This window comes from Sinocyclocheilus anshuiensis, unplaced genomic scaffold, assembly GCF_001515605.1.
Source record: "Sinocyclocheilus anshuiensis isolate Anshui unplaced genomic scaffold, SAMN03320099.WGS_v1.1 scaffold1123, whole genome shotgun sequence".
NCBI classification, from domain to species: Eukaryota; Metazoa; Chordata; class Actinopteri; order Cypriniformes; family Cyprinidae; genus Sinocyclocheilus; species Sinocyclocheilus anshuiensis.
The window spans coordinates 558,114-582,604 of NW_015544248.1; the positions used below are offsets into that span (position 1 = coordinate 558,114).

Here is a 24,491-nt window from a genome sequence, read left to right on the forward strand (position 1 = left end):
GTATATATATATATATATATATATATATATATATATATACATACACAGTATATATAGCATACAGTATATATACAGCATTTATTGTATTTCAGGTTTCAGATTTATTTTAACCTGGAAAGACCTAAAACCTGAGACAGACTCACTGCGAACAGTGAACAAAACTTGCACGACCAGCTCTTGAGTTCTGCATCTAATGTTTTGTTTGTCATCTCCGTTCATCATGCGTTTCATTATGTTGTGCTCCTCGAGGCGATGCGCTGCGTTACTGATGAATATACTAGAGCGTCACAGTTTGGACATCAACTGCTAAATCATGAATCCATCTCCTTAGGGAATAAACGGCATATTTAGTTTCTGTCTATATGAGAAACAAGAAGCGACATGCGAAAATAAGATCATGGCAATCCCATGAATACATGGATATGATAATAAAACGTCTCTGTTCCAACAGCTAGTGAGCTGCCTAAGTAGACAGCATGTTAATGCATCACAGACACGCTTCTGTTCCACATATTACAGCAGCATTTCATGAATCCTTTGTCAAGAAGTCAATCCCATACGGCAAAAAATCTTTGCAAGGATAAAGCATGAGAACCAGTGATTATAAATATGTTATTCAGTACCAAGAAATATGCATAAATAAAAATAAAGTTTTTAGTATTTTATACAACATATTTTAATCCATATCCATCATCATCATCATCATCATCATCATCATCAAGAATTCATTTCGGTCCTCATTTATAATTTCATAATAATTATACATAATGCATATTAACTGAAAAGGTTCATATGTAAAATTATATTTTTTCATAGGCATCCACTACTTCCACGTCCACTACTACAACAAAACAGTTACTTAAGACAAATTTGCTTAAGAGCTTTATACATAAATTAAAATTAGGGCAGCAACAGGGTGGAACATTTCCAGTAAATTTCCAAAAACTTTCCAGAATTTGTTTTTGTTTTTTGGAAACTTTTGGAAAGCTTCTGGAAATGTTCTGCCCCTTTTGCAACCCTCCAGAAAACTTTCATAAATTAATACAGTTGTATTAAGAATTTCATATACGAATAATTCATTTTGAGTTATATATGTTGAGTTTGAGTTATATATTTTTATTTTGCTCTGTGTGTGTATACATAGTTCAAAAGTTTGGGGTAAGTAAAATTTATTTAAGAAACTGATATTTTTATTCATCAAGGACGCATTAAATTGATCAAAAGTAACAGTAAAGACATTTATAATGTTACAGTAGATTTCTATTTCAAACAAATGCTGTTCTTTTGAACTTTCTATTCATCAAAAAATCCTGAAAAATAAAATGTATCACGCATGTGTTGTATCAGCACAACTGTTTTCAAGATTGATAATAATCAGAAATGTATCTTGAGCAGCAAATCAGCATATTAGAATGATTTCTGAAGATCATGTGACACTGAAGACTGGAGTAATGATGCTGAAAATACAGCTGCGCATCACAGGAATACAGTACAGTTTAACAGATATTCACACAGAAAAGCTGTTTTAAATAGTAAAAAAATTCACAATTTCTACAGTATTTTTGATTAAAGGGGTGGTTGACTGTTTTTTTTCTAGGCTTGATTGTGTTTATGAGGTGCAGTCTAACATGTGATAATGCTTCGTTTGTTAAAAAATGCATTATTTTTCACATAATTTACCTTTATTCCACACCTCTCTGTCCCTTCTCCTCTGAACGCGCTGAGCTGATGATCTGAATGAGAGCGAGAGAGAGAGAGCGTGTGCAGAGCAGGCGACGCGAGGAACAGGATGAGAACGCTACTTTTGAACATTGATTTTGAATCTTGTGAATCCATTAGAATTGTTAGAAGACAGAATGGCGATTCATATATGAACAGATTTTTACGTGCACCTCTAGTTTTCTCTTCCTCTTCTCTAAAGCAGCGCAGCATGGCCTCTCCCCCTTTGCTGCCTTTTCCCGAGGGCGGGATTTATCTGGGTTTGTTACGTCACGAACCCGAGAAGTAATTTGTTGTAGTCCCCTAATATTAAAAAATCACAATCAACCACCCCTTTAAATAAATGCAGCCTCAGTGAGCAGAAGAGACGTCTTTCCAAAACATTGAAAAAACATCCCAACCCCAAACTTTTGAATGGTATATATACACATATATATATATATATATATATGCAAAATTAATGTATTTTAATAAGCGTACCTTCCTCCGTGGGCACGTAGATGTTGAGGTACAGACAGTCTTCGCTCTGCTCGTGTACGTACGACGCGACCGTGTCCAGGTTTGCAGTAAACCACACCGGTAGCATGTCTGTGAGCAGCAGCCGGTCCTCCAGATACTGCGGACACACCGGAGCGAACTGCGTGGCGTTCCTGATGCCGGGCCACGACGCTGGCGGCTCCGGTGCCTGGAAGCGCCGCTGTCCAGTAGGGGGCATTGCATACGGGACCCCCAGATACTGCTCCACGGGGCCCAGGATCTCACTGGGCAGCGCCACACGCAATCCACGCAGCTTCCCATAGTTTGTGGTGACGGTGGTGAACTGTGCTTGCTGACAAACGATGAGCGTAACTCCCCAAACCACAGAGACGACCCGAAGGATCATTCTCAGACAAAGCATGGCAAAGGCAGCAAAGCAAAGGCGTAATCCTCACAAATGTGCGACTGCAGATCTGTTAATCCAAAGCGCCACAGATCCTCAGACGAGCTGCTTCGGCCCTCAAGTTGACGGGGACGGTGCCTGCCATGGTTCAGAAACACAAGTATATCCTGATTTAATTCCAGTCAGATTGAGCCGCCTGTGGGAGAGAGAGGAGCACACTGAAATTATGATATATATCAGAAATATACTCAATACGGCTGGACAAGAGACACTATATGGTCAAGGACAAGAAGGGGCTTTCATGCATCAAAACAATACATTTTAATCCAAGTTTAAATTTCTGAGCAAAAAAAACAATGACTATCATTCATTTGTACCATGATTTACAGAAAAATGCCATTCAGTGTAACAATATTTCATGTAGCCAACCAGAATCATTAAAAGACTCTCAAAATACAAATTAATTCATTTGAAATCTTTGCCACTGTCCTTCAAACCACTAGGTTTTAACCATTTGTCAGCAAGACGTGTTTAATAATTTAATATACAATAAAATTCAGTATGATCACTTTTCTTGTCAGAAGAAGTATGTCGTTTTATTTTTGTACATAAATATGTGTCCCTGGAGCACAAAAGCAGTGTTAAGTCGCTGGGGTATATTTGTAGCAATAGCCAACAATACATTGTATGGGTCAAAATTATCAATTTGATTAGTAATATGCATTGCTAAGAACTTCATTTTGACAACTTTAAAGATGATTTTCTCAATATTTAGATTTTTTTGCACTCTCAGATTTCAGATTTTCAAATAGTTGTATCTCGGCCAAATATTGTCCTATCCTAACATCCTATCATATTTCCATACATCAATGGAAAGCTTATTTATTAAGCTTTCAGATGATGTATAAATCTCAATTTCGAAAAATTGACCCTTATGACTGGTTTTGTGCTCCAGGGTTACATATATATGTTACACTAAATGACGATGGAACATTATTTCAACCATATTTTGACATTTTATTTTCACAAAAGTTATTTGAAACGTTAAAGTAAATATGTATTTAATATGCTTTCTGTTTATATAAAATCACTTTTGTAAATGTAATTTGATGCGGACACCAAAATGGGATGTCTCATCTTTGACTCATATGCAGTATACATAAATAAATGAGCCCGGTCTCATGAAAATGCGTATAAATAGTACAACAAATAAAAACGAAAACTCGTGGTATTGATACGCAAAAATATATTTTGGCGTGCATATAATACGCAGTTTTCGCATACATATGATACGAAATTTGTTGCCGTGCATATGATATGCAGTTTTCGCGTGCATATAATACGCAGTTTTTGCGTACATATGATACGCATGTGTTTGGCGTGCATATGATATGCAGTTTTCGCGTTCATATGATACAACATTTGTTGACGTGCATATGATACGCAGTTTTCACGTGCATATGATACGAAATTTGTTGGCGTGCATATGATATGCAGTTTTTGCGTACATATGATACGCATCTACCCCACAACCCTAAACCTACCCATCGCGTAGCATATACACGCCAAAGTCCATTTTTGCGTATCAATACCACGAGTTTTGGTTTTTATTTGGCATACTATTTATACGCACTTCCATGAGATCGGGTTGTTAAATGCCTTTGTGTACAATCCTTTTCCTTAAAATAATACAAAACTAAAACAAAACGTTTTCAAATACTGTTGTGAGGAAAAATTAATGAATCCTCTCTGATAAGAAAAAAAATATTTTATCATTATCAAATAATAACGCTTGAGTACTTAAATGTGAATGAACAATATAATGTTTTTTTTGTAAGACCGCAGAGTTGACAAAGTGTACTTCTGTTTGAATATGCTTAGTATGTTTGTCTCTAAATTCATGCACTTTTTATATAAACATTTGCATATAATATTGCACTTTCATGGTTGAAATAAATACATAAATAATATAAATGTCATAAATAAATATATTATGTCTATAAATAATAGACATAAATCTAAACAAGTGTTCCAGATTTGAGGTTGATATCTATGAAAGCCCATTTCTGTCATGGGGGAGGATTTTATTTCACAATTCTGACTTCATATCTTGAAATTCTATTTTGGTTTGTTTGTTTGTTTCCACCATGGAATAATAATAATAATAATAATAATAATAATAATAATAATAAAAAAAGTAATATCTCACAATTTTTATATTTTTCACAGAATTGTGAGAAAAATACTCTGAAGTCAGAATTGTGCAATATAAAGAAAATAATCTGAATCGTGAGATAAAAACTCAGAATTCTGAATTTTCAACTCAATTCTGAGTTTACATCTCACGATTCAGTTTATTCCGCCACAAAATAAAAAAATTAAAATTAAAACAGTAATTGTGACTTTTTTCTCACAATTGCAAATTTGTTTCACTCTTCTGACTTTTCAAAAAAGTCTGAATTGTGAAATATAAATTCAAAATTGCAAGAACAAAAAGTCCAAATTGTGAGATAAAAATGTACTTTTTTTAATAAAAAAAAAAAATCATGCTTCATGCTTTTAATGAAGTCTGTGCTTCAAAGCATTAAAACACTTTACAACAATTTAAGTTTGAAAACATGAATTCAGAATATTAAAGTTATTGCATATTAACACACTGCTCTTAGACCAGCTAGAATCAGTGAGTAAATATTGCAATGATTTTAATGCTATTATTTCACCTTTAAGTTTCATGATCTTTCCTTGACTCATGACTTATGTTCATTTTGTTCATTTTAAACAGTATCTCGACAGTGATTGTTAGTTGTTTTGTCAGTCTTTGCACACAAGATTAAAATGTATTTACTCTGAGAATTTCTTCAAAAGCCTGAAAACCGTCATCTCATCTCTGGATTATCCGATTATCTTCTTGGTTCAACACATTAAACTGAACAGACTCACTAAAAATGCTGTCTGTGGTTAATAAATAGCATCTCTTTTAGTCAAAAACACCAACCAAGTTAAATTGTTAGCTTTCTGTAGGAATGATAACACAAATACGATTGCTTTAATATCTCCAAACACTCCTGTAGAATGTCAAACAACATATCAGTGCATCAGCCATCATTCACGAGCGACTCAGAAGCATCATTTAGCAGATTCACCTCTGCATTTCAATGCATTTGTCGCTCCTAAAACATCACAATGTCTAACAGTAACACCAAACCACAATACTGCAGTTCTAATGGCGTTTTTGAGCCCATGGAGTGGCTGTGAAAAAACACACTCGGCTTTGTATTTACCATCCATTAAAATGAATGAAATGTTCAGTGGCTTCGCTAGCAGGGAGAAAAGTATAAATCTGGCACATTCATTCAGCAGTCATCTGAACGCTCAGAGCCATTAACTAAGCTGTCAGCCAGACATCTGCAGCACTTGGCACATCTCATCTGTGGGTGTCCACTTACGTAATGTTGAGCAACACAACATATATTATTCACGAGGATCCTCGTCTCGTTTAACAGTTAAAATGTCTAAACATTCTTATAAAGCATACAATATTTACCTGCAGACAAAACAGAATGAAATATTAACGCTTGTTTTCAGAGATTCTATCGTGAATATAAAGATATTAAGCATGAAACAATAAAAAAAATAAAAAAATAAAAATAAAAAAATGTGTCCCTGCAGCACAAAAGCAGTCTTAAGTCGCTGGGGTATATTTGTAGCAATAGCCAACAATACATTGTATGGGTCACAATTATACATTTCTCTTTTATGCCAAAAATCATTAGGATATTAAGTAAAGATCATGTTCCATGAAGATATTTTGTAAATTTCCTACTGTAAATATATCAAAACTTCATTTTTGATTAGTAATATGCATTGCTAAGAACTTCATTTGAACAATTTTGAAGATGATTTTCTCAATATTTTGATTTTTTTGCACCCTCAGATTCCAGATTTTCAAATAGTTGTATCTCGGCCAAATATTGTCCGATCCTAACAAACCATACATCAATGGAAAGATTATTTATTCAGCTTTCAGATGATGCATACATCTCAATTTCACAAAATTGACCCTTATGACTGGTTTTGTGCTCCAGGGTCACAAACAAACAAACAAACAAACAAATAAATAAATAGAAGGCAAAGACAAAATACACATATACTCCAGATGGATTCTCTAACAACAAGGCTTAATATCATATTTGCATCTCTGGTAAATATTTTGCCATATTTTGATATTTGTACAGGACAAGAAGACAGAAGTAACAATAAATTGTGATTTTTTTTTTGCTTGCACTGTAAATAAGCTAAAGCAAAATAAGAGTAACTTTTAATTTGTTATAAATTACAAAAAGTTTGGGTTGTGCATGTGTATTGCTGTGATATCTTTTTTTTCTGAGAAACTATCTTGAATATAAAGATATTAAGCATAAACAAGTGAAATAAAAAAATGCAAGTGTCAAAATATCAAGTTTGCTTCTTGCTTTAAGCATGTTGCAATATTTGTAAGAATACATAATTACAAATGCTGTCTTTTCACAGTGTAAACAAGGTGAAGCGAAAAAGCTTGTTATAAATTACATAAAGTGTGAGTCTGCATTTGTATTGCTGCTTTTCCACAGAATGCATTTGAACAAAGATATTAAGCATAAACAAGAGAAATATAACAAAAAAAATGCAAAGACAAAGTAAACTTATATTCCAGAGATTCTCTGACAACAAGGTTTAAAATCAAATTCACTTCTTGCTCTAAAGATGTTTAGATATTTGACTGCAGTGTAAACAAGCTAAAGAAAAATAAGAGTAACTTTTTATAAATTGCATAAAGTGTGAGTTGTGCATTTGCATTGCTGATTTCTCAGTGAATCGATCTTGTATATAAAGACATTAAGCATAAACAAGAACAAAAGTGAAATAAAATTAAATGAAAATAAAATGCAGAGACAAAATACACTTATATTCCAGAGAGATTCTCTGACAAGCCCCAAAAATCATATTTGCTTCTTGTTTTAAGGATATTTATATGACAAAGAGACAGAAGTAAGAATAAATTAGTAACTATTAATTTGTTAGAAATTACATAAAATGTGAGTTGTGCATTTGTATTGCTGCCTTTTCAGTGAATATGAGGATAAAGATATTAAGCATTAATCAGAGAAAAAAGTAATAAAACTAAATGAAAACAAAATGCAAAGAAAAAAAATGCTTATTTTGGATAGATTTTCTGACAGCAAGCCAAAAATAAAACAATTGCTTCTCTAGTAAATGTCTTGCTGTAAGGATGATTAGATATTTGTAATGAAAAAGACAAAACTAAGAACAAACTGTTACGAATGTGACCTTTTGCAGTGTAAACAAGCTGAAGCAACAATTCAGAAGAGTAACTATTAATTTATGAATCATAAAGTGCGAGTTTGCATATGTATTGCTGCTTTTTTCAGAGAACATGGAGTATAAAGATATTAAGCATAAATTAGAAAAAAGGAATACAACTAAATTAAAACAAAATGCAAAGACAAAATACACTAATATTTCAGATAGATTCTCTAACAACAAGCCAAACATATCAAATTAGCTTCTTGCTTTAAGGATGCTTAGATATTTGTACAGGACAAGATATATATATATTTTTAAATAGTTAACAATGTTTTCTTTTTTTGATGCAGTGTAAGCTGAATAAGAGTAACTTTTAATTTGTTATAAATTGCATAAAGTTTGAATCATGCATTACATAAGCAAGAGCATTACATAAACTACTACTGAGCTTAAATGAGTCAAATCAAGGCTCATTTAAAAGAATTACAATTAAAGGTGCTGTACATCGTGTCTCTGCTGGCTGCTGGCAAAGCATCAAGCTGTGTGGAAATGTAATTTTGAGGAATATAATATTCTCATCAGCAGGACTCGGGACCATCAAACACAAAACTTTTAATTAGTTTTCACACAAAACCTTGACAATCACAACCACACAGTTCTTGGCAGGTTTGTTCGTGTCGCTGTTTTCACATCGTTCTTTCTCAACCTGCTGATTCGCTTCAAAACTAACAATGCTGCTTATTTACAGTCCGCTTGTGCTTATCAAACCTGCTCAGCTTTAACTAGAACATGTTTGATCAGGTTGTTTGTGTGTTTCATGCATTCCTGTAGATCATGGCGCTCGCAACACCAAGGTCATGGGTTTGTTTCCCAGCGAATGCATAGCTGGAATGCAATGTACGTCACTTTGGATAAATGCATGCGTTGAGACGCAGTGATGAATTTGGGATTTGAATGTAAGAATAACATCAATTTCCAGTTTTTTTTCCCACTCATTTGTGATTAAAGTCATAGTTCAGGCAAAAACGAACATTTGCTGAAAATGTGCCATCCGAGATCGGGATGAGTTTGTTTCTTCATCAGGTTTGTAGAAATGTAGCACTGCATCAGTGTCTCAGCAATGGATGCTCTGCAGAAACAAACTCATCCTGATCTTGGATGAACTGAGGGTGAGCACAATTTCAGCAAATGTTAATTTTTGAGTGAATTATTAGTATTTTTACTATGCATTTATACTGCACTCACGCCGAGACATTTCTAGCCAAAGCTGGTGCACAGCCTGCATGCTGGCATCTTTTCTCCTTGACGCTCACCGAGTCATTCACCTGAGCTATGAATGCCATGTAGCACAGGCGTAGTTACAGCATCAACCAGCAGGGGACCTCTAATGAGCACAACCAGACAAACCCTGAGCCCTTTGAAATAAATGAGCATAACTAAATTATACTGCCTGCAGAAATGTCCAAGACGTCTGGACAGCATTGAATGTTATTACATGTCTCCAATAAGTGTTTGTGTGCATATATGATCATATTATGAGCGATGCATGCAACATAGATTAACATGCTCAAACAACATATACTAAAATACACAGGAAATAGGTGTTTTTTACAAAAACACTAGAAACAATCTAAAAAACATTTACACCTGCTATAAAACCTGCTTTATGAAGCTTAGAATATAATGTGTGTTTAAAGGAATAGAACTATTCATCCAAAAAGTTTTTTTTTTTCTTTTTTTTTCTGTGGAACACAAAAAGATAAATTCTTTATCCATACAACAAATCTCTTTATCATTAAGCTGTTATTCTTAATTTTAGTCATACACTGAAACAATGGCATAGGATTTACTTTGAAACTGTGTTATTTTAGTTTCATGTAGATACTATATTTTTATGAACATTTCAAATCAGTTTTTGTTTTTATTTTCATTTTAGCTAGTTTTAGTAATTTTGTTTTTGTCATTTTTAGTAGTTTTTTTTTTTTAATATATGCTTATTTCTATTTCGGTTTTAGCTACTTTAGTACATTAAAATGAGACAGTTAAATAAGAAATATTTCTCACAACTAGCTGAATTAAAAAATATATATTTTTATAAAGTTTTTATTTTTATTTTATTTTGCTTAGTGTTTATTTTATTTAAAGTATCAAATGTTTTGATTATAAATAAATGGATTTAATTTTCGTTCCAGTTTGTTACCAGTAACTCATATACTGCTGACAAACGCTGTTGATTTGCAATCAAACTAATGCATCTCACCTATTTTAAAGGTGATTTAGTCCTCTTTCACATTGCATCTCCATTCATGCACCATGTAGATGTACATACTGTAGTACCACCTGCTGGTTCAGAGATTTCATGTTGAGAATATAAAAAGATGCTTTATCACTGATGACCACCAGTACTAATGAAGAATACTAACATTAACGGCAATGCAAGCAAACCAAAACCTGTATATGATCAGCTGTTTAACCCTTTGATGCAAATGGTCAGATTTTCAAAAAGCCACTATAATTATCTAAACCACTCTTTATTACATACGGCTGTCTTCTTTATATTGTGTTTTTTTTTTTATATAAAAACATGGCTGAAAAGTGGTGATGCACCAAGAACCTCTAATATTTAACATTATTTTCAATTGCAGTATGTAATCCTCTCAAAAACATCATTTTGAAATGGAAAAACATTAAGATACTAACATTAACGGCAATGCAAATGAACCAAAACCTGTTTATATGATCAACTGTATATTTTAACCCTTTGATGCAAATGCCCACTACAATGGTCAGATCTTCAAAAACCACTTTAATAATCTAAAACCCATAATTACATATGACTGTCCTCTTTATGGTGTGTTTTTATTTATAAAACATGGCTGAAAAGAACTGATGCACCGAGAACTTCTGTAGTATTTAACATTATTTTCAATTGCAGAATGTAATTATCTTAAAATCATAATTTTAAAAGGGAAAAATAGGAATATTTTACTCTTACTTTGATGAAACATAACATTAGGACACATTCATAATTCTAACATTAATGGCAATGCAAGCCAACTAAAACCTGTATATATTAACCCTTTGACACCCACTACAATGCTCAGATCTTAAAAAGGCATTTGAATCATCTAAACCAATCGTTCCCATAATTACATACGGCTGTCCTCTTTATAGTGTGTTTTTATTTATAAAAACATGGCTAAAAAGTGGTGATGCACCAAGATCCTCTGGAATATTTAACAACATTATTTTCAAATGCAGGTGTAATTATTAATGGCAATGCAAACGAACCAAACCCTGTTTATATGATCAACTGTATATTTGAACCCTTTGATGCAAATGTCCACTACAATGGTTAGATCCTAAAAGCATTTTAATAATCTGTCTGAAAAGAAAAAAAAAGTGATGCAAGAACCTCTATGTAATTTTGGATTGCAGCTGCAACTCTCTCAAAAACATAATTTTGAAAGGGAAAAACAGGAATTATTATATTCTCATCTTGATGAAACAGAACACTGAGATACTAACATTAATTTGCAATGCAAACAACCCAACACACTGCATATGATCAACCATATATTTTAACCCTTTGATGAAAATGTCCACTACACTACTTCAGATCTCCAAAAACCACTATAATCATCCAAACCACTCTTTCCCATAATCATATGGCCAAAACAAATCTGAAAAAAGTGGTGATGCACCAAGAACCTCTACTGCAGGATAGATGTGCAACTCCCTCAAAAACATCATTTTGACGCGAAAACGGGAAACAACATGTTCTTATTCTGAATTGTCATGCATCATTAAGAGGTGATTTGATTTGATCATGCATGCATCAGAGGGCTGATAGAAGTGGGTCTTTGCATGAAAGCACAGGCCGTTCCTAATAAGTCACCGATGACACCAGCTATAGTGGGGTTCTTCTGGAGCACCATCTAAATCGTAATGAGCGAAACGAGTCGAAAAGCGTAGTATTTAAGGTTTTTCAGAAAGGATGAGGCATTAACGCTGTGCAATCGATGTGAATGTGTAAAGTAGGTTATTAATTCCCTGACAGTCAGATCTTACCTGCTTCACCCGGTTACTGCGTTCCTGTCCTGCGACTAGCAGCCTGGACAAACCCTGCACTTCTTTATCAGCTAAACCCGAAGACATTACACAGACATGGACATGTTTTGCACTGCATCGCTAGATTGTGCCGTGTTCGTGACTCAGAGGATGGTTACGCGTCTATATGATGAATAGAAAGTCGAGAAAAATCTGGGAGGAAAAACCCCATCTTCATCCAGACACACGCAGCCTGCGGGGATATAAGAAAACGCGTTATTAGACACAGCTGCTTACCTTCAGATCTGCAAGAAAAGGTGAAAAAAAAACCTTAAATCCGAGATTAGAAGAACAAAACCCGTCCGAACGAGACAGACGCCAGCGCGCAAAACCTCCATAAAACACAGCGGATGGATGGAGAAACGTGTTTACATGGGTGGAGATCACGCATTTAATCCCGCACACGAGAATCTGGATCCTCTGATCAATCCCAGCGTCTTGATTCTCTCTCTCTCTCTAATGAGAACCATGGACTGACTGCATTAAAGCTCAGCCAGAGATGTACACAGAAACATGGAGAACTTGAGAAACGACGGGACGCTGTCTCAGATGGAGACTGGAGTAAGTGATGCTCGTGCATTACAGTGAAGACAGACACACCTAAAACCCATTTAGACTGTGCAGCATCCAGAATCGCACTGAGAACGCTTAATGCATCACTGAATTCGAATTCAGGTCCCAGTTTGAATTTGAATTCAAGGAACTGGAATTACAATGAATGAATTCACAGAGCTGTTGTTAATTCTCATGATGCATTCAAAATCTGTACTATTTTCGCATTCCAGATCCGTTCAGACCCCAAGAAATGTTATTTTATAAAATAATCATTACTTCATTTTTTTCCAACTAAAACCACGCGGTTTATGATCAGCAGCTTCTTATTAATCAGGGAATGTGTGTGTGTGTGTGTGTGTGTGTGTGTGTGACATTTTAAAATTACACACGAACCACACATGATGCAAAATATGTTTTTTTTGTTTGTTTTTTTCTCGATGTTGATGAAAGATTGTAAATATAACCCCATTGGAATGAATGAAATTCCAATTCGAATTTAAAATTAATAATTGCTCAAAACGTGTCAATGTATGCAACCTACATATTTATTTTTAACAAAACAACAAATATTACTCGGGTTGCTCAAATTTCAAATTCATTTTACTTTATTTTTATTTTTAAGAAATGATGTATCTCTTCTGGGTCAAAACAGACACAATAGCGTTGTGAGGGTTATAAAGATAGATTAGCTTTTGCTTCCTTAAAGAACCTTTCAATTAAACTCTTCTATAAAGAACCTTTTGTGGTTCCATGAATATTAAAGGTTCTCCAATTACACAGGCTATTGCATGTCTTCTGTCATCTGATTGGTAGTTTAGAGTGGAAAAAAATAAAAAAAATAAAAATAAAAAGAGTAAAAGCTCTTTTAGTGTAATTGTAGAAACGTCCAGCTTCAGCTGCTGCTTCACGTGTCTTTTTGCTGTCATTTCTTCATCAGCACTGGGTTGCATTACATTATACTGTATGTTTGGATCATTTAATCATCTTACTACGACATATTATTGGAGATATACAGTGACCACTGATATTTAGATCATTTTATGTCAGTATCTGCTGTACTGTTATAAAGATCTCATTGATTTACTTTACAAGCATCAGAATTTCATCATATAAATATCAGCATCTGCACCAAATTCATATTTTTCTCAGTTTAAGTCTCTGAATAAAATTGAGCTTTTCACTGTATATGACTATGAGCCGTAAAATCCTAATGGAGCAAATATGGAGGAAAAAAAAAATCTAGCTATTATTCCATATGTCAGGCTTTACAGGGTTAATATATGAATTCTCTGTTGAACACTTTCTGACTGTATTATACTGTAGGGAGATGGTGAAGGATAAACTTACTCTTTCTGTGAAGAGACGCACTTCGAATGACCCCCGAGCAGCACATGAAGACTGACACTGATGGGTTTAACATCTCTTCCATCAGGTAGGAGGTTAAATTAGTTATTGAACCAGCTGCAGCCGATATCATCTGTTTAGGAGTCTGGACAGCCAAACACATTATTGCATTAATCATCATGTCCACTGATCAAACCCAACTGATCAGCACGGGAATATGGTCTGGCACGAGTTTGGAGAGAAATCACTTGATCTTACATTCATTAGTATATTAATACATGTATGTGGGTATATGAAAATGTATTCGTGTAAATGTTGGGACTTCAGTGTGGATAAAACATCGGAGAGAGACTGTATCTCTGTAAGAACAAAGATACATTATGGATAAAATTACAGCTATAAGAAATTAAGATAAATAACACATTTTAACACATACATTTAAAAAGATAAATTACAACTACAATAAAAAAAAAAAATACAATATTTACAAGAAATTAAATTAGATACAACTATAATAAATGAAAGGTAAATTACAAAAATACAAGATTACAAAGAGAAATTACAACTAGAATAAATGCATCACAAAATGTACAATATTTACAAAATACATTTACAAAGATAAAAGCATAAAAACATTTTTTGTTACTAAAAATAAGTAAAATAAAATATATAGTATATAATGTGTGTGTGTGTGTGTATATAGAGAGAGAGATAATTGTTTACTAGAATAACTAAAATTTATAAAAAAAAACAAACAAACAAAAAAAAAAACTGTAGACATATATAATAAATAAAATGACAAAAACACACAAAACTTAAAATACCAAATTAAAACATGAAATAAGCATGAATACAACTATAGACATTTAAAAAAAAGAATAAAAAAAGACAAAAACAAACAACAAAATTACTAATATTTTTAGCTACAATTTAAATTAAAACAGAAAATATAAAAACTAATTCTAAATATAAAAAAACAATAGTATACGAACAATAATTTTGTATCGATCGGTTTAAAATGGGGTCAGATTAAACCGTGGGAGGAAAAAATAAGTGTTTTAAACAGATGAGACGATGACAAACGTGGAATAAATAAATCGTGTATTTACAGAATTCACAAGGAACTTAAAACAACACAAGAAATCCTAGGCATAAAATCCTCTTATCACCATGAAGCTGCTTTAAAACTATATGCATTGTATAAAGCACTGTAAAATAAATATATTCTAAATGCTTTTTGCAAAAATCAAACTCACTACGTGCCGTTTCCTCCTCACAGATTTGATTCTTTTTATCTTGACGTCTAGATTATTCTGCATGTCTTTGCATCACTGATAGCTAAGAGTTATCTGCTGGATTCAAAGACGTTGCTTGTGTTTTTGACATGCGTTTGCATTCCCTCAGAAGTCTGCTTTAACACGGACAAACAAAGCACACTGAGAGCTCAGTCTTCAAAGACGACGCTGTCTGCACACAGTCAAAGATAATATAAATATCAGCATCTGCACCAAATTCATATTTTTCTCAGTTTAAGTCTCTGAATAAAATTGAGCTTTTCACTGTATATGACTATGAGCCGTAAAATCCTAATGGAGCAAATATGGAGGAAAAAAAAAATCTAGCTATTATTCCATATGTCAGGCTTTACAGGGTTAATATATGAATTCTCTGTTGAACACTTTCTGACTGTATTATACTGTAGGGAGATGGTGAAGGATAAACTTACTCTTTCTGTGAAGAGACGCACTTCGAATGACCCCCGAGCAGCACATGAAGACTGACACTGATGGGTTTAACATCTCTTCCATCAGGTAGGAGGTTAAATTAGTTATTGAACCAGCTGCAGCCGATATCATCTGTTTAGGAGTCTGGACAGCCAAACACATTATTGCATTAATCATCATGTCCACTGATCAAACCCAACTGATCAGCACGGGAATATGGTCTGGCACGAGTTTGGAGAGAAATCACTTGATCTTACATTCATTAGTATATTAATACATGTATGTGGGTATATGAAAATGTATTCGTGTAAATGTTGGGACTTCAGTGTGGATAAAACATCGGAGAGAGACTGTATCTCTGTAAGAACAAAGATACATTATGGATAAAATTACAGCTATAAGAAATTAAGATAAATAACACATTTTAACACATACATTTAAAAAGATAAATTACAACTACAATAAAAAAAAAAAATACAATATTTACAAGAAATTAAATTAGATAAAACTATAATAAATGAAGGTAAATAACAAAAATACAAGATTACTTTACAAAGATAAATTACAACTAGAATTAAAAAAAAAGAAAATAACAAATGTACAATATTTACAAGAAATTAAATTAGATACAACTATAATAAATGAAAGGTAAATTACAAAAATACAAGATTACAAAGAGAAATTACAACTAGAATAAATGCATCACAAAATGTACAATATTTACAAAATACATTTACAAAGATAAAAGCATAAAAACATTTTTTGTTACTAAAAATAAGTAAAATAAAATATATAGTATATAATGTGTGTGTGTGTGTGTATATAGAGAGAGAGATAATTGTTTACTAGAATAACTAAAATTTATAAAAAAAAACAAACAAACAAAAAAAAAAACTGTAGACATATATAATAAATAAAATGACAAAAACACACAAAACTTAAAATACCAAATTAAAACATGAAATAAGCATGAATACAACTATAGACATTTAAAAAAAAGAATAAAAAAAGACAAAAACAAACAACAAAATTACTAATATTTTTAGCTACAATTTAAATTAAAACAGAAAATATAAAAACTAATTCTAAATATAAAAAAACAATAGTATACGAACAATAATTTTGTATCGATCGGTTTAAAATGGGGTCAGATTAAACCGTGGGAGGAAAAAATAAGTGTTTTAAACAGATGAGACGATGACAAACGTGGAATAAATAAATCGTGTATTTACAGAATTCACAAGGAACTTAAAACAACACAAGAAATCCTAGGCATAAAATCCTCTTATCACCATGAAGCTGCTTTAAAACTATATGCATTGTATAAAGCACTGTAAAATAAATATATTCTAAATGCTTTTTGCAAAAATCAAACTCACTACGTGCCGTTTCCTCCTCACAGATTTGATTCTTTTTATCTTGACGTCTAGATTATTCTGCATGTCTTTGCATCACTGATAGCTAAGAGTTATCTGCTGGATTCAAAGACGTTGCTTGTGTTTTTGACATGCGTTTGCATTCCCTCAGAAGTCTGCTTTAACACGGACAAACAAAGCACACTGAGAGCTCAGTCTTCAAAGACGACGCTGTCTGCACACAGTCAAAGCTCTCGTTGATGAAGTGCAGCAAAACAACTTTTTAAGCTCTTCATCATCAGCCTCTCTCCTCCGGACGCCATGTTTGTCTGCGCGGCTGATCAGTAGTCTGAACGCACGGCGAGTCCAAGGTGCCTTTGCTCACGTACAGCATCACCTCTGCTGGAGCAGACGCAGAACACAACGCTGCTGCTTTAACATCTCATGCTTCAGGCTTCACTGCATCACATTACAGCATGCCATTCAAAGATTAAACCTCATATTTACTGTATATGTACTTCACTTCAATCACAGCAGCACTAACTCACACACAGAGACCGGGGGTCTTTTCTTCATCAACACTCACACACACGTCAAATGAACTCAAACACATCAACTTCACAGTATTATTAGACTTGTTTCACATTTCCAGAGTTGAAGCCTGTTTGACTTTGGCTTTAAAGGTTGTACGTGGGTCAAAGACGTTAAGATGTCCGCATCAAAAGAAATTTACAAAAGGGATTTTATGTCCATAGAAAGCACATTAGATGTAAGTAAAGTGTCTACTTTTAAGGTTTCAAATGAGTTTTTGGAGAATAAAATGTCAAAATTTGATTGAAATAATGTTACAATGTTACATTATGTAAAAATTCAAACATGCTTATTCTGATGTGTACATATTAAAATATATAAAAGAATAAGGGAGCATATTAAATTTGATTGTGTTTTAAATGAGTAAAAAATCTTACTGACAAATGGGCCAAACCTAGGATAGTGGCACATTTAAAAAATGTAAAATTACAGCTAATTAGTGTTTGGGGTGAAAGTAATTAGTCGTTTAATGTGTCATAAATTGATTTTTGTTTGTTGTAAATATGCCTGACAAGATTGTTACACTGAATGACATTTTAGTGCGTCTCTTCTCTAAATCAGGGGGAAATGTATCATATTTATTTTTTGCTCAGAAAAACAAAAGCAAAATTGCAATTAAATTAAACAGATTTTTTTGGGGGGGGAAAAACAACAACAATTTGAAGCAGTATTACACTTATTGTTTTTATGCTTAAACCCTTTTTCGTCTTTGACCCAGTCTCTTCTCTAAATCAGGGGAAAATGTATCATATTTATTTTTTGCTCAGAAAAACAAAAGCAAAATTGCAATTAAATTAAACAGATTTTTTTTGGGGGGGAAAAACAACAACAATTTGAAGCAGTATTACACTTATTGTTAAACCCTTTTTTTTGGATTTCCACTAAACAAAATACATTGGTTGCATATGATTTAAGCTACTAAAGGTGCAAATGTGTATATCTGTCATTTATTGTTACCAATGCTTTGGCAAAGTAAAGCCTTTTAACCACGCTGATAAACCCTTGAACCTGTTTAATTGCTGAAGAACCTCTTAAGACTCTGCTGTGGTTTCTGATAAACAGTCAGTGTGTAATGTGTCTAAAACTGCAATGGTCTCCATCTGATTTCAATCTTACCGAGCAAGACTTCAGCAAATCTCAGTCAGGTAGCTGGAAATACTGCTGTAGTCGTCCCCTATTTAGAGCATCGATTTTATCAGTGCAGAATTAATTGGATGGTGAAATTAAACAGTCTGAATATGACAGGTGGCTATAAAAACAAAACAACAAAAAGGCACAAAAAAACTAATTCATTACATTTTAATTATGAAGATTTTTTTTTCCTTTAGAATAACGTCACTGATGAATTATGCACAGTAAGATGCATTTAAATACTGTAAGTAGCATTGATTTTAATTCATTTTTTTAATTATGCATCTTCCCAGTGAAGAAAAAAGAGAAAGAAATCACAAGTTTGCATTATACTGGCACTATATAGCACAGTAATTGGCCTTTAACTAGCGCTTCCATGAAAATGTTCATCAGAAGTGGAATTTAGAGGATTAAAGGAATAATGTCACATTTGCAGGGAATCTAATTTTAAATGTTCTTGATCCTATCAGTGCTCTGTTTCCAGCTTTAAAGCATCTCCAGTCAGCAGGGAGACGGCGTGCTGCTTGAAACAGCATTTTCTCGTTCGTGATTATAGTTCAGATTGAAGAGAAAGCCTTTGTTTTCTCTTTGATGAGCCCAGTTCTCGTCCAATAAATGCCAGAAGATTACAGATACGCTTTCATGTGTCTGAATCCACCTGATTGCGCATTAAAAGAGCTAAAGAGAAAACGCCTCAGGGACGAATAGAAATGACTCGGGGACAGTTCATTCTCGCTCTGAGAGGCTTTCTCATTTATCTGAATCCAGCTGTAGTTAAAATAGCACTTTATTCATGCTGTCGTCCCACTGTGAAGGATTTGTTGCATTTTATCGACAAAAGAAGACAAAGAGTAATGCAATATGAATTTAAGACAAGAATAAGGTAAAAAAAAATATATAATATTACTTCTAGATTGTTTAGATTGAGAATTGCAAACATTTTTGTTTTTTGCATTACAAGTTTTTACAAATAACGTTTTTTCCCCATATTTTATGCTTTCAAATGCAAATGAAGCATTATCTGAATTAAATATGAACAGGACATTGGATGAAGCCAGGTTCAAAATTCTTGTTTGATTTTGTTGAAATATTTATCTCTCCATAAATCAGAAAATACTGTCAGCAGCATGCATGCATGCATGAATGAATGCATGAATGAATGAATGAATGCATGAATGAATTAATTAATTATATGCATGATACAATTATGAATGCATGAATGAATGCATGAATGAATGAATGAATGACTGAATGATATTTTAGTGGGTCTCTTCTGTAAATCAGGGAAAAATGTATCATATTTATTTTTTGCTCAGAAAAACAAAAGCAAAATTGCAATTAAATTAAACAGATTTTTTTGGGGGGGGAAAAACAACAACAATTTGAAGCAGTATTACACTTATTGTTTTTATGCTTAAACCCTTTTTCGTCTTTGACCTATGTATGTATTGTTGGACTGTTGTTTTAGAGCGAATAAAGCCAGTACAGACACAACAAGCCTGTGCGTTATTATGAACCATATTCATGTTATTATCATATACAGACTCAGTGACAACTGTGAACGAACTGTCTCATTAAGAAACAATAATTCCCCTGGAAATGATTTTCCGGGGGATTTTCACAACATCAGAGACAAAAGTAGCTGTAAATAATGCACAAGATATCAGAATACAATAAATGCTCTGCTAGAAAATATTTGTTCATGACAATTCAGTGTTTCTCATGCAACCAAAGTCATTTGTTTTGTAGGAATATTGTAATATTAATACACTCTAAAAAAAATGCTGGGTTGTTCATGAATGAATTAATTAATTATATGCATGATACAATTATGAATGCATGAATGAATGCGTGAATGAATGCATGAGTGAATGAATGCATGAATTAATTAATTAATGAATGAATGCATGAATGAATGAAAATATATATTTTTTTAAATATGAAAATACATGTTTTTATGAACAAAATCCTATATAAATGAATGTGAATGACATATGAACAAACCCTTCAGTAAAATCCTTTAAAATATCGATAGAAATAAAACTGAAAAATGTTTGGTGTAAGTGCCGCTGAAGTGGAGGAAGAAACTCATTTTGAGAAAATGGCCTTTAAATACTATAATTGAATGATACAATTATGAATGCATGAATGAATGCATGAATGAATGCGTGAATGAATGCATGAGTGAATGAATGCATGAATGAATTAATTAATGAATGAATGCATGAATGAATGAAAATATATATTTTTTTAAATATGAAAATACATGTTTTTATGAACAAAATCCTATATAAATGAATGTGAATGACATATGAACAAACCCTTCAGTAAAATCCTTTAAAATATCGATAGAAATAAAACTGAAAAATGTTTGGTGTAAGTGCCGCTGAAGTGGAGGAAGAAACTCATTTTGAGAAAATGGCCTTTAAATACTATAATTGAAATTTACAGACGCAAATAGATAAAGTGCAATAAAATAAACACTTAAAGTTTTAGTGTTTGGATGTTTTCTTTCCACTAGTCTGAAAGAAGACAAGTTATGAAAGCAACATATAAATCTATAAATCAGAAAATGTACTGTCAACAGCCAGAAAAAATAATTTTTCATCATATTTTTAGAAAAAAAAAATCGGTATAAAATCAAGGGAATCATACATCAACAAACCCTTCAATAAAAACCTTCAGAATGCAACACTCTAAGTGTTGGTGTATCTAAGGGCTGCTGAAGTGAAGAAACAAACTCATTTTGAGAAAACGGCATTTAAATATATGTACTGTAAATGAGATCTACAGACGCAAACAGATAAAGTGCAATGATAAAACCAGGCAAATGATATATAAACAAACCCCTCTATAAAAACCTTCAGAATATAGATCGAAATAAAACTGTTAAAGATTGATGTATTGTGAGCGTTACCAAAAGTGGAGGGAAAAAACATGCTTTTAAATATATGTACAGTAATTGAAATCTACCAATGCAAATAGATAAAGTGTCATAAAATAAACACTTAAATGTGTATTTTGCATGTTTCTTTCAACCAGTCTGAAGGAAGACAAGTTATGAATGCAAAATATCAATCCATAAACCAGGAAATACTGTCAACAGCCTTAAAAAAAATCTGCATATTTTAGGAATAAAATGTTTTAAATTAGTGTGAACGATACAAACCAAATATATCACAAAAATTATATATATATATATATATACACACACACACACACACACACACATATATATATATATATATATATATAATGACAAATATATAAATAGCCCAAAATCTGAAAATTCTCCAGTGCATGAAAACAAATGATTTTGCCAGTAGTGTCTCGCCTTAAAATAAATAAAGAAATAAACAAATAATCCCAGATTTTCTACATTGCATGTTCTCAGCAGGTGCTTGTCTTTGACCAAAGCATAAAGTGTGCATAATAACTGCAAACACACGGCAGAGGAAGGGCTGGCATCGATGTCTCGCAGTGCTAAACTAGCCAAGAACAGCTCAAGAGGATGAGGGACCTTTTCTGACTGCAGAAGAGGCACAACTGGCCGCCGCATGGGCAGAAATGGCAAGGCCAGGAATATGTTGTCATAATGGAGCAGTTGAAGGTGGCAGCAGCAGCATGAATCAGTCCTGCGAATCACAGCGTCACCGCCAGCACAGAAATAGAAGCAGTTCATGTTCTGACCTGCTAATATGTGCTCAGCCACCACAGAGACGGGGTGTGTCCCAAATGTGTCACAATACAACAGCTGAATTACTTCAAAAACGTACAAAACACTGGTCAATTAAAGAATGTTGCTTGTAGGATTGAAGGCATATGTACATAATGTCGCATCCATATTAATATTAATGTCCTTGTTTTACTAAAAATAATGAGTCACAATGGAAAATTTTAAATATATATGAATAAAAATAAAAAATAAATACATTTAAAAGAAGAAAATAAATAAAATGTGATCCATATCCTAATCTAAACATCACAACATGAAAGTAATGAAACTTATAAAATACATTGCCCCCCCCCCAAAAAAAAATCAGTGAAAAGATCTAAACATCTAAAAGCAAATATGTTTAAAAAACAAACAAACAAAAAATAAAATGTTAAATTAAAAGGATATTTCACCCAAAATTATCATTCTGTCATCATTTACTCATATTGTTCCAAACCTGTTTATTTTATAGCATATACTATGATAATAGTATATAAATAGTATTTTTGTACTATTATAACATTTATCTATATTTTTGATTTTTATATTTTCAGTTTTAATTTTATTTGAATTTTTTGTAATTTTGTGCTTTTGCCATTTATATGAGGTATTATAACGTGTTAACTTAAAGTGCCCCTATTATGGGTTATGAAAGGTTCATATTTTGGTTTTGGCAGTCCCCAACAACAAATATGATTTGGGAGTACCCAAAATGATTTTAATAGTTGGTTTTAGTTAACAGTTACAATGTTTGCTTTTTCTGTGGAACACAAAAGAAGATATTTTGGATCCTGTTGACTGGCATCTTTCATCATATGAAGAATGTTTTTCAAAACATCATCTTTAGTGTGCTACAGAAGAAATAAAGTCATACAGGTTGAAATATAGATGACACAATTACAGTAACGATCCATTTAAGTTTTAACTTTTTAACTCCATCTGCAAATTTCTTACTGATTGCGTATAATGCTGAGGTAACAACAAAAGAGACGTTTACAAATTTAAATTCATTTTCTGAATTTAAATAAACACTTACTTCACACAATATTTAAATATTTACATTTTTGAATTTGCAAAACACACATTTTTATCACTGAAAATATTTGAAAACACAAAATATTCCATTATACGTTGACAAGACTGTCTGTAGATTTAATTGATCAATCAGGCTCTGTTATCAGCCGATACTGATCATCTCAAACTATCCAAACACTGCAATCAACGAATCAGCTTGGCCAATATATACGTGTGTCACTACTGCAAACATACATATTCCTCTTCTGTGACGCTGTTTATGTTAGTGTGTGTGTGTGTGAGTGAGCATGTGTATGTGTGTGTGTGTGTGTGTGTAAGAGAGTGTGTGTGTTTGTGAGTGTGTGTGTGTGTGTGTGTGCGCGTGGTGCATGTGTGTGTGGTGCGTGTGCGCGGGGTGCGTGTGTGTGTGTGTGTGTGGGTGTGTGTGTGTGTGTGTGTGCGCGTGGTGCATGTGTGTGTGGTGCGTGTGCGCGGGGTGCGTGTGTGTGTGTGTGTGTGGGTGTGTGTGTGTGTGTGTGTGCGCGTGGTGCATGTGTGTGTGGTGCGTGTGCGCGGGGTGCGTGTGTGTGTGTGTGTGTGGGTGTGTGTGTGTGTGTGTGTGCGCGTGGTGCGTGTGGTGCATGTGCGCGTGGTGCGTGTGTGTGTGTGTGGTGCGTGTGCGCGTGGTGCGTGTGTTCACACTCTGCTGCCTCTGTGGGACACACTGTGTGTATCAATTAGACGTCGGGCCGCTCTGGCCTTGTAAAGCCTGAGGAAAACGTGTTTGACATTCATAAAGCATGCTCTGCCATATGAATCATTCATAGTCACCTCAATGTCACCTTCAACTCAGACGCCAAAAAAACCAAAAAAAAACACAACACCAGACAGCAGGAGTAAAACACACAAACGTCTGTTTTTCCTCTGAATAACCTGCACAGAGCTGATGACTGACTGCGCTCTTCCTCTTCAGAAGGACAGGACGGGACGTGTTTGATGAGGACCTGGAGAGCAGCAGAATCTGAGGGTAATACAGCAGCCATCCACAT

General features: G+C 33.5%; 1 protein-coding gene across 2 annotated transcripts in view; it reads right to left on the reverse strand.

Moving 5' to 3' along the window:
• The window catches only part of LOC107697808 (neuroligin-4, X-linked-like), a 30,937-nt gene extending 18,671 nt beyond the window's left edge, over positions 1–12,266 (reverse strand). The window contains exons 1-2 of one of the 2 annotated variants that reach the window (XM_016498669.1): positions 12,251–12,266; positions 2,200–2,795 (exon numbers count right to left, since the gene is read on the reverse strand). In XM_016498669.1, the coding sequence (XP_016354155.1) occupies positions 2,200–2,617 (418 nt within the window). In that variant the 5' untranslated portion in view covers positions 2,618–2,795; positions 12,251–12,266. Of the gene's footprint in view, positions 1–2,199; positions 2,796–11,974; positions 12,150–12,250 lie in introns of those variants that run through there. The other variant, XM_016498668.1, reaches the window with a different exon arrangement.
• Positions 12,267–24,491: the final 12,225 nt, after the last annotated feature.